The sequence below is a fragment of the Micromesistius poutassou genome, assembly GCF_964030765.1.
Source record: "Micromesistius poutassou genome assembly, chromosome: 8".
In the NCBI taxonomy this organism is placed as follows: Eukaryota; Metazoa; Chordata; class Actinopteri; order Gadiformes; family Gadidae; genus Micromesistius; species Micromesistius poutassou.
Genome location: NC_140278.1, coordinates 12,183,999 through 12,196,498, shown reverse-complemented (window position 1 = coordinate 12,196,498; position 12,500 = coordinate 12,183,999). Strand labels below are relative to the sequence as shown.

Below are 12,500 nucleotides of genomic sequence, written 5' to 3'. Positions count from 1 at the left end.
TGTTAAGCGAGGGAAGTAAAGAAGAGAAATATATAAAGTGCATATAATCACATTAACTTGCTGTGATTAATGGAATAAAAGTGGAATCTTTTGGGCCAATCTGTATTAAACTAATTCTATCCTGCAGAGGCTCCTCAGAATCCACTTACACAGTTCAGTGTTGAAAGCTCTTTGGGATTTAAGGGTAGACAACTGTATAAAAATGTGCATTTGTAATGCAAACTGAACCGAGACAATAGCATGTTTAATCTAGAAAATATGAAGTAAACGGGTTTTAAGGTCATGAAGTTAGAACTCCATTGGCCCAAATTCCCTTCTTACAATCCACAACAGGCATCACAGTATTCAGCTGGAAATTTGGTTATTAATACCTTATATTATATCTGTAGCAAAACCTCCCAGGTATTCTGGGGCACCCACACACACACACACACACACACACTAACACACACACACACACACACACACATACCTCAAGCCCGACTCCCCTCCCTTCCTACACTCACGCGGTCATCCCTTCTGTGTGATCAATACCAAGGTATTTCTCATCATTGATTATACAATTATGGAGTTAGCGAGATGGACGGCCACACAGCCGTGTACCGGCGCATTAACCCGTTCAACCTGTCCTGCGAGGGCAGAGACCAGGGCAGTGGAATCCATCTCTTTCTCGCTCTGTTTAAAGTGTCAGGGAGCCCCCTGTTTCAGCTCGCATTCAAAGACTATGAGATCAGCACAGCACAAGTTCTATGAAGGAGGTAACGCCATGGTAACGACCCACGGCACTTCAACGCTAGGACCCGCATGACTTCCATGACCCTTTTCCGTGACATCGAGATGGCTCCGGAGAGGCACTTGACGTCACGAAAAGAACGGAGCAGAGGAGAATGTTCACAAACTTGGCAGAGACAAAAACAGAGGCTTTTTTTGCAATTGTCCTGTGAAGGTCCTGGCATTAAACTAGTATGTTCAACTTCATAGAATACACACTTTTTTATGCTCACTTGGCCCTTTCCCAATGGTGTCCTGCTGCGGCAGTGCTCAGGGCGAAGGCGGTCTGTGCTGCCGTCCAGGTACTTCACCCGGGTGATTATGAAGCCACGAGAGGGTGCAGTACATCACTCTTATACCATAGCACAAGGCTATGGTAATTAATGGTGGTGCCGTGGCAGGACTGAGCACTGCCCCTGACATGGGGGAGAGGGCCTACTTAAGCCGTACACAGCGTCTAAACACGGAGGGTGAACGGCGGGGCGAAACCCACCGCTCACCAGTCCTACACTGTCTGAGCCACTGATACAAGAGTGGGCTGCTGTATACGACACACGCACACACACACACACACACACACATACACACGTACGTGTGATCATGACACATGAGTTCAAATGCTGTTGTTTCACACATGCACATAACCATGGAACCACATGCACACACATGCATACCAACAGATGTGTACGCACACACACACACACACACACACACACACACACACACACACACACACACACAGACGCTTGCTCATGCATACACACACACACACACACACACACACACACACACTCACACGCCTGGGCATGTGTTTCTCATCAGCGTCCAGGTCTTCTACATGCACTGGCGGCTGCAGACGGACACCTAGAGGGCTTTTACATCAGAATGCATCATGGGAGTTCATGTTGCCGATACTCTGCTATATTGAGAGGACTCAAGGGAGTTGTACAAATGTAAAAAATCTACGTAAATATACCGTGACTTAGGACATTGAAAACTGTGTGAGAGTTTCTCATGCGTCCTGGATGGGAAACGTTGGCAGTTTCAAACACAACAATGTCTTTGCATAATGACGAATAATTTCACAATGAATTACTAAACAATGACCAAAATAACATTACCATTACCCACCATTACCAGGCACTATTACAACCAACACAATTACTAACATTCCATACTCTTATGCTTCCAAAATAGAGGCGTTCGTTGCGATGTTGCTATGAACAAGCCCAAATGTCAGCAAACATGTCCATTGTATATAATGGCATCTAGTCGATGAGCAGCTTGCATTGTGCATGGGCTGTGTCGTGTTAATGTATTAATGTTAACGTAAATGTATGTGTGCCTATGTGTGTGTGTGTGTGTGTGTGTGTGTGTGTGTATGTGTGTGCAGTATGAGTGCTTATGTGCCTGTGAGATTGAATGTATGCATGTCTGCATGTGTGCATCTGCTTGTGCATGCATATATGCGTCTGTGTGCATCTGTGCTATGTATGTGTTTGGGAGGGAGTTTGTGTGTGTGTGTTTGTTTCAGGGAGTGTATGTATCTGTTATTCAGGGGGTGCTGTGTGTATGTGTGTGCGTGTGTGTGTGTGTGTGTGTGTGTGTGTGTGTGTGTGTGTGTGTGTGTGTGTGTGTGTGTTCAGGGCGGGGGGTGTGTGTGTATGGTTTGGGGGGAGGTGCCCTGTGTGTGTGTGTGTGTGTGTGTGTGTGTGTGTGTGTGTGTGTGTGTGTGTGTGTGTGTGTGTGTGTGTGTGTGTTCGGGGGGTGCTGCGGTGGGGTCTAGCGTAGAGAGAGAGACCGGCTGCGGCACGCGAGCGGGGGAACAAAGCACATAAAGAGCCGTCTGGGGCTGGCGGCTTCCCCATGTCTCTGAATGGAGCAGTACCACCGTCTGTGTGTCTGCGCATCAGTCGGCACGTGCACTTTCACGCTGGTGCGCATGTGACACAGAGAACCAATAGACAATATGGCTTTTTGTGTATGCGTGTTTAACGTGAAAAAGACAGAGAAAATAGGGGATTGTGTGTGTGTGTGTGTGTGTGTGTTTGTTTGTGAGTGTGTGTTTGTGTGTGTGCGTGTGTGCATTTAACTTGTTTCCCTGGCAATTGACACAAATGTGTGTGCAAATGCCCAGGCTCTTAAACCCATGTGTGGGATTGTTTTAAACCCATGTCCTCCTCACATTCCCATATGATTCGGATCGAGTTGCCTTTAACGCACATACGCACCACGCACTCACACACGTACAACCACACACACACACACACACACACACACACACACACACACACACACACACACACACACATGCATCGGCACAATCACACACACACACACACACACACACCCTCCTCCTATTGCTGTCCTCTTCTTATAGTCACCCTGTATGTACAGTTCCTCCCTCGACAGCTGGGGAGCCAACGATTAGCACGTTGCTCCATAACCACCACCGTACTCCTCCATGCAGCCCCATACACCCTCAAATATCCCCGTCCTCCCCCATACACCCCCACCCCCAGCTCCAGACCGTGGCCACTTATCGCCTGGCTCAGCTCAATCAATTATTGTTGCGGTGGAATCGTTAATAATTTGCTAATGAAAATGATTCTGTTGATCTCTGTTGTATTTTAATTAAACATAATTAGTGGGCTGTTGGGAGCCGGGTGGTGGGGACTCCTTTAGGGTACAATTTTGTTTTAATACACTGATAATGGAATTTTTACATTGTGTCAGTTGTTTGGTTATTATGCAGTCACACTATTTTCCCCATGTTCACAGATAACAGATAATCACCCTCACACCTCCTGTCTGCCGTAGTCGCTTTTTCCTTTTTTTCTGAAGAGTCGGGTGAAAATGAACAATTCAGTGTTGAACTGTGAGTCTTCTCACCGCTGAACACAGAGCACTGCTGCTTCAGGATCATGCTGCCTCCCCATCCCACCTTTTCTAGACAACTGGAACAAACATGTTTGCTGCGTGTGTGTGTTTGTATGTATGATTGAATTAAACACAGGCCACAGATGTTTTTTTATTTTTTTTTTTACATATTTACAAACAGATTTTCGTCTTTGGAGCGTGCCGCACAAACTGTATTTGTCTTCTGTTTTGTATGTGTTTTGTTTACCTAAACGCAGGAGTGAAATACATATAACGCATAACTGCATCCTCTGTCTGGACCAGTGAAACACAAGAGATAATAAAGAGGGGATCTGATGGCTGAAGGATTTAGTGAAAATGAAATCACACAAAGACGATAGTGAGTGGGCTTACAATGCACTGGGTAAGCTTATGTAAAAGAAAAGAAAAAGAAAAAAAACGACCTAGTTACATTGGTCAATTTCCGCACCAACAATGGGGTAAGTTACTCTGGAGACTTATGGGACATGCCGTATCTGAATGTGGTCTGGCTTAAGAGGCTTAGTGTTGAAAAGTTAAGTTGACCTCTGAATAACGCAGCATAATGTGCCCACTCTGCGCGTGGATGTGTGTAGCTTCGAGAGGCTTGGGTGATCAGGTAATGTGGACGTAGAACAGAGGGATGCCAGAGGGATGTCGCTACAAAGACACAAGAGTGGTATTGATTATTGTCACAATATATGGGGTTCTGGTGAGTTTGTTCTCCAGCTGCATGAGAAAATTTATTTTTTATGGCAGTACTCAGTCGTCACTGTTACTGTATTAATATCATACATAATTATGTATATTTCCTCTTGTATTCATTTTCGAAAGATTTTCAATCTTTTCATCCTCTTTTTCCTTGGTCCCTAGCTGTCATTTCCTCTTTTTCTCTCAGCCCTCCTTCCTCCTCCTCCTCCTCCTCCTCCTCATCCACCACCACCTCCTCTCTTTCTGCTGCCACTGTCTGCAGCTTTACTGTAACATGTAATTACTCTGTGGACCGGCCACCTGTTTCAAGAAACTTCAGCGCTTCAAAGAGAGCGGTGGAGTGTGGAGGAGAGCATTGTGGGATTTCCAGGTGGATTTCTCGATAATGACTCGACGCTGCGGTGGAGCTGAGAGTTTTAGTAATGGCTGACTGCTAGAGGATCTTGCTGGGAGTTTAATGTAAAACAAATAGGGCCACAATGACAGCTCCAACATCCCTTTGGTTTATTTTAAAAATAAACCAAAAATATAAAAATAATAGAGAATACTCAATTATAAAAAAGACTGGCGTATAATTCATGGTATTTGTTTATTCGAAACACAACCCATATTCTATTGCTCTACTTAGATTTATTTATGGGTAAATCCACCCATATCTTATTGGATATGATTGCTAAGCGCTATGCATAGCAATAGTTGTGTTAAGGCCGGTAAGATACGACTGGTTGCCATTACTCACAAAAAGTTGAGCTATTCTTGGCATCGATAACCCGGGGTTACCCCGAGGGGGGGACCCTACTAAACCAACTCCCCACTTGTTACAGCCCCTGCTCCATGTATTATACATTACCCGCCGCTGGGACGCAAGTCCCCCCCGTCCTCTGTCCCCCTTCTCCATGTGTCCCCCTAGTCCTCCTGAATGACAGCTGCTGCGGGCTGATGGCCACTCACACAAAACTGTAAAACTCAACAACTAATAAAAATAACAAAATACAGCGGCCCCGGCGGTCAACACTGGAGCCGATCCAATCCCAGCTTCACCGCACCGCTACACTATTCATATTTTATGAGGTGGCATGAGAGGAATGCCGGGCCGATTCAAAAGCACTCTCAATCCTAACACAGAGTCGAGTCACACTGTACATTGAGATATTCTCTTGCTCTCCTGCCAACAAGAAGATCTGAGGTAGACAGGAACAGGAAGAGGAGGCTGTGCAGTGCCAACACGACACAGGAGGAGGAGGAGGAGGGGAAAGAGGAGGAGGAGTAAGTAAATGGTGTTGGCCCCTGACGACTCCATCTGCTGACAGGGTTGGTGCTAGCAAGATGATCAGGGGCCCGCTGGCCCAACGGTATAACCAATGCACCCTTGAGACGCAACTTACCCTCGACACAAACAGAAGTGATCCAGACGAGAAACTGCACAGGCGTGTGCTCATTTAAAACTACATACAAATGACTTGTGGTCCCAGAGAGACCTACTTGCAACACTATGCATTACTGTGGTATCTTAGCATGGTGGTTAATGATTGGAAAATGAAGACATCATCTTTTATAGAGGCAAACTGGGAACAATTGCATTCTTAGTAGATGAATAGAGAAATTGTTTACTACACAGAGATATTCCCAGTCCTCTTAAAGATTTTAATTAATTCTTTGATGTTTTGATTATTTACCAGTATCTATCTTGGCATGCCTTAGCTTGTGGTGGATATTGTGGAGGATTTACCGTAATTAACTTATACTGATATGAGCGCATGGCACCATAGTCAGCCACTCTCACATGTGGACTGTGGAGAGATGCTACTCTATACCATTTAATGGGGGTCAAAGCACAATTGACAAACAGGGGATAATTGTGGTGGTAACTGTGATTGGTAGGTCAGGCAGCGATATAACATTTGATGATCACAAAGGAAGCGGTGATGTGAATGTGAGTGAGCTCCATTCGCTTAAGGAAATCATTCATTCAGTATTTCAAAGGCATGTCAGAGACATCCGTACCGTCTGAAACAGAACCAGAGAAATACTGCTATTGCTCCTTCTTTGTTTTGTTTCATACAGCCAGTGCCCTTGCAAAAAAAAAAGAGACTCATTTTTCTCTTTAAAAAGAAGTGTGCATAATCTTCTTTAACAGCTTATCAAAAACTTTAATGATTTGGTGATAAAGAGCACAAAGTTAAGTAGCCGGTTAAGAGGATAACTCCCCAGTGCAGTCTAGTGATTAGTAGATGAGAATTGGGGGACTGAAAATCCGAGGGTTGCAAATCCCACTCCTGCCACTTATTCACTTTGAGGGGAAAGAAGGGGCTCCATTTCAGCTCTTTATTTGGGGGGGAGGGGGGTTAATGTCACGGCCTAATCATTTTGAAAAGTGATAAATGGTGCGCCCCTCCTTAACCACCACCACCACCACCACCACTACCACCGTTGGCACTTGCGGAACACCAGACACATCCTTATTTACTTATTTACGTTTGCTTTCGACTCTCTCGTGGTGAACACCCGTCAGGACCCAATTATGTAGCCACGAGACGCCTCGCAAACCTTTCATGAGAACGGGGGGAGAGCTGGGGTGTTTGGGGGGATAAGGGGGGAGTGCAGGACTGAGGTGGCTGTAACTAAAGTAAGCGGCGCAACTCATCTCCACATAATGTCTGGCCAGGGCTTCCTTTAGATATCTGTGTGGGGCTATTTTAATGAGGGCCGTCCTTTTCAGTTTCCTCTCAGTTTCCAGACGCAAATCAGCGGGAGATAGTTTTCACGGCGAGTGATTCATTTAGTTCTCTTCTGTTGTGCATGTGTGGGGTGTAACACTGCATTCAGTGTTGACAAAAACAATGTTAGTTTTGTTAACACATAAACATGTTCGTTTTTCCTCCAAAATGTGTGCTGAAATGAGTATGCATAGTATATGCTCTAGCGTAGGTAGCCAGGGCATATAGAGTTTGGGCTTTTAGTTCAGGTGCCAGGCAGAATTATCTGCCAAATGGAAATAAACCTTATGCTACAGCACATTTCATTCTGAAAAGTTAAAGATCAGGAAAACAACTTCTAGAAAAATATGTGTATTGAAATAGTTAATTAAATCAAGCTGTTCCAAGAATGTTCCAAAAAATTCCACAAACAAAACAAACCAGGTGACAGGTGACAGCACAGTGCTCAAACACTCACAGGTACAATTAAAAATAATTGCAGTAATTTTTTGGCAAAAGGCCGTTCTTGGTTTTTAAACGCAGTAAACAGCTGATCCAACCTCATGTTGGAGCTGTTCCCCCATGAAACAAACTTTGGCTGTCTGTGTTATTCCCTGACCTTTCAATTCTTCTGTAGCAATCGTTTTTATGCCATTAACCATGTTATCCAATTCATTTTGTGCAGCGGCCGTTCAGAGTTCTCTTTGATCACAAACTAAGATATCGAACCAGAATTTTAACAATGGCTTACCGCGGGACTAGAATTTGTATAAAGAGAGCCAAGCTGAGACAACGGTGAAATAACAATGCAAACAAAAGAGATGTGATTTACCGACCAAAAGATTGAGAGTGATTATTGGATGACCGCTAAATAGATAATCACTTACATAGTTGGCGAGCAAAATGCTTAAAGGTTAAGGTGAAGAGGAGAGAAATATCAGCAGAAGAGCAATCGTAACTATACCCCATACACAATACATCAGATTACAGCATGGCAATTTTATATATATATTTTTAAATGTTATTATTTATTTTTTTTCATGCCCAGTATTTAAAACAGTTCCGCTTCAAATAGTTCATGTAACAGACCAGTACACTGATTCTGTTTCTGTTTCTTTTCACGAGTAACAAGTTCTAGAGCTAGGGTTAGCAACATAGGCTACCAATAGATACTAGACACGGTCAGAATTCAATCATATTCAGAAAATATATTCTGTTTATTAGGAGCGAACAGCCAATCTGGCTCGAGAGGATTAAGAATAGCAATTCTTTGTCAAATCTGTCCAAGCCCTCCTGCCCGGTCCAGTAATACAAACAAGAACGAAACACTCTAAACAGCCTTGGCGTCCTTGCCAAAACGTTGCTGTGGTAGTGTTCTCCCAGGGGTAGAATCCCAGACAGATCTACGCCAGAGAATGCAAAAACCACTAACCACTGCTTGAACATCTTTGAGACCGTTTTCAAACTCATCCCCCTCCCGTAGCAACTTCTCTCTCTGTTTCTGACTGTCAACCAACCCGTCCTACTCAGGCGTATGACATTACTGTACTATACAGTATATAGATTAAATTATATCCTCAATTATTAGAAAATGAATGCATGAAAATAATTATTATATTTAAACAATTTTAAAGACCGGCTACAATGCATGCAAATAATAATCGGATGAGCTTGGGTCTAAACAAAAAAAAGGAAATGAAAGAGAAGTGGAAAAAAGGGAAGTAATTCCCTTTTTCTTTTGGATTCTCCTTCGGTTTTAAGATAGAGATTCACAGCGCGGGGGCCATTATTTACCTTGTGAAATCTTAAAACCATTAACTTTGTGTGTCAAATGATGTTTCTTTGTTTCTAATCCGAGTTTAGTGATACAAATTACCTTGCAGATGAGAAAAACAGATACTGTGAGTGTGTGTGTGTAGGTGTGTGTGTGTGTGTGCGCATGTGGTGTGTGTTTGTGTGTGTGGGGTTTTGTTGTGTGTGCATATGATTGCCTGCGCATGTGTGCACGCCAGAGTGCAGAGTGCAGAGTGTTGGGAGTGTGTGACTGACTTTGATGAAGTGTGTGTCTGCATGCATCATGTGTGTATCTTTGCTCAGTGAGAGTGAGTGTGTGTGTGTGTGTGTGTGTGTGTGACTGTTTCATGTCCATGTGTGCCTCACTGTGTTGTGTGTGTGAGAAATTTAGAAAATGAGCTCAGCGGTTACGGGAAAAAAATTGTAAACAAGTAAGTAAGACACACATACAGATGTGTTGGTTGCGGTGATTGTGGTGGTCACGGCGGTGTGGTGATTTTGTGGTTTTGTGGTTCTGTGGTTGTGGCGGTTGCACTGTTGTGGTAGGTCTGGTGATTGGGGTGGTGTGGTGGTTCTGGTGGTGGGGATGTGGTGGTGTGATCGTGTGGGGATTGTGGTGGTGTGGTATTGTAGTGGTGTGGTGGGTGCGGTGGTTTTGTGCTCGCAGTGATGTGGTGATGTTGTGCTTGCAGTGGTGTAGTGGTTGCAGTGGTTGTGGTGGTGTAGTGGTTGCAGTGGTGTTGTGGTATAGTGGTTGCAGTGGTTGTGGTGGTGTAGTGGTTGCAGTGGCTGTGGTGGTGTAGTGGTTGCAATCATGTGGTGGTGTTGTGGTGTGGTGGTGTAGCGGATGCAGTGGTGTGGTGGTGTAGCGGTTGCAGTGGTGTGGTGGTGTTGTGGTGTGGTGGTGTAGCGGATGCAGTGGTGTGGTGGAGGAGCGGATGCAGTGGTGTGGTGGTGTTGTGGTGTGGTGGTGTAGCGGATGCAGTGGTGTGGTGGTGTAACGGTTGCAGTGGTGTGGTGGTCTTGTGGTGTGGTGGTGTAGCGGATGCAGTGGTGTGGTGGTGGTGTGGTGGTGTAGCGGATGCAGTGGTGTGGTGGTCTTGTGGTGTGGTGGAGGAGCGGATGCAGTGGTGTGGTGGTGTTGTGGTGTGGTGGTGTGGTTGGCTCCGGAGAGATAACAGCTCCAGCTGCTGCTTGCTTACCTTTGCAGTACACCACGCAGTTGTTCTTGTTGTCCTCCGCTCCCTGCCAAGTCACATCCAGAAGCCACCTGGGGCCCCCCCTCAGCACCACCGGGACCGGGCCCTTCGTCTTCTGGAAGGGGACAGATAACACCACGCTAATCATTTGCTTATTCTGGTGATTAAAGACGCATTAATGGACAAACGTGCCACGCTTCGCCACGCCGCCTCTGATTGGCCAGAGAAATGGGAGAGTGTTATGAAACCATAGACTGTGTTTATCAGAAAGTCCCCCAATTCGTTCCCAATTTTCCCCACCAAAAAAAGGAAGAATAACATTCATAGGATTTGACAGTCTGGAGGACTCTGTGTCTGTGTGAGTCTATATATATGTGTGCATGTGTGAATACGTGTGTGTATCTGTCTGTGTGTGGACGTGTATGTCCACACTAAGTGTGTGTGTGTGTGTGTGTGTGTGTGTGTGTGTGTGTGTGTGTGTGTGTGTGTGTGTGTGTGTGTGCGTGTGTGTGAGAGAGTGTGTGAAAGCATGTGCATGCCCTTCATGGTGTGTGTGTGTGTGTGTGTGTGATCAATAGAAAGGAGAGTGCAGGACAATCTGCTTTAAGTTGTTATGAATGGAGAAGCACCAGAGCCCTACATTCTATCAGAATAAATCAATTATCAGAGGATTAGACCCAGTGATTCATCAGATCCTCCCAGATTAAGAAAAATAAACTATCTCAGGTGTCTCCCACCCCCCCAAAATAAAAGGGAAAGGCCGGGTGACTTTTGGATGGAGAGCATAGCAAGTGTTCACCGGTGATCTTTTGGAACATTGTGCCTCACTATCAGCCTGATCTCACTATTTCCTCCTACAACCATGGGAGAATTTAAAAAGAAAATCAGTATCCATTTCAAAGGGCGAATGAGGTTACCGTTTTATAATATGGTGGGAAATTATTCTGAATGGGAAAGGCCATTTTTCTTCTGGGTCATAGGTCAAACATTGTGTTTTAAGTTATTACCTTTTAAGAGATAGGTCACTACAGCCAGCAGGACATACACACACACTTAGTCTTCAGGTTGTTGCTGGTTGTGTTTATTTCTTATAAAATAATACTTTCTGTTTTATCTAACTTTACCATTTATTTTAAATGAAATAAGTGAATTGACAAAACAACCACAACACGCGAGTGGGAGATGAAACAGTCAGTACACATCAAGTAAGAAAAATATGTTTATTGTGTATTTCAAAGCTGCTACTATGAAAGGCCCAGACCCTCATTTATTAAGATCCTGAAATAAGAAGAGATATGAGAATCCCATCTCCACTATTTATGTCCCTGTGTTGCAGTTGATTCAGTCATCTGATGCTGCGTCGTCCAGCTCCATAATAATGAATAAATAAATGCAAGACCCCTGCCGATTGCTTTTCACTCAATTCCCCCCAGTTAAGGCAGCAAGCTTCAAGGATAAATGCAAATGCCACAAGAGCATGTTAAAGGTCTGAATTGGCCCAGATACGCACACTGGCAGGGTTCTGCATTTTAGCCATGATTCCATGTGACAAATATCTGCACCCTCCTACCCCCACACTCACACATGCGCACACACATGCACACGTATGCATGCAAAGACCCACACACACGCGCATGCACGCACACACACACACACATTGTCCTACATTAACTATTTATTTGGGAATTTAAGGACAATCTGTTCTAAAGCTGTTCTAAAAGAGTATTGTTTCAAAATAGAAAACACATTCTGCACCGGTTATTGTGCAGAATTAATCAACAAGCAATCCTAAATTAAAGACCAAAATACGCAGGGTATTTTTATATATCGCTCTGCACATTAACAATCTATATTTCCCAGACTGATCACAAACCTTCGCAGGCAGCATATTGTGTGTGTTAATATTCTTATTCCATTTCTTGGCATCTCCTTATCCCACGTTGGCAGCAGATGAGACGGCGAGAGGCAACCTCTGCATTTCAACTCATCTTCCATTTCACATCTCAAATTAGCCTCACAATAAAGTCCTATATCGGCCTAACCTGAAAGTCTCACGCCCTTGTCAAAGGAGTGGAGCAGACCGGCCAGATTGTTGCCAGGACAACTATCTGAAATGGGAATCGGATTAACCCTTTCTCAGATCTCCCAGACGGGAGCCATCTCTTATTCACCAAGGGGCCTCTCTCTTTCTTTCTCTCTCTCTCTCTCTTTCTCTCTTCCTGTCTCTCATTCTCTCTCTCTTTCAGTCTCTCATTCTCTCTTCCTGTCTCTCATTCTCTCTCTCTTTCTCTCTTTCAGTCTCTCTTTCTCTCTCTCTGTCTCTCATTCTCTTGCTCTCTGTCCCTCTGTCTCTCTCTCTCTCACTCTCTCTCTCTCTCTTTATATATATAACTATATATATATGACTCTCTCTCTCTCCCTCTATGTTTCT

At 44.4% G+C, this 12,500-nt stretch overlaps 1 protein-coding gene across 1 annotated transcript in view; it reads right to left on the bottom strand.

Annotated features, from left to right (window-relative positions):
- Positions 1-12,500, bottom strand: part of zfpm2a (zinc finger protein, FOG family member 2a) — a gene marked incomplete at both ends in the record, with an annotated part of 105,863 nt that overhangs the window by 31,889 nt on the left and 61,474 nt on the right. The window contains one exon of the mRNA XM_084471916.1: positions 10,073-10,184. Coding sequence (XP_084328042.1) covers positions 10,073-10,184 — 112 coding nt within the window. The remainder of the gene's footprint in view (positions 1-10,072; positions 10,185-12,500) is intronic.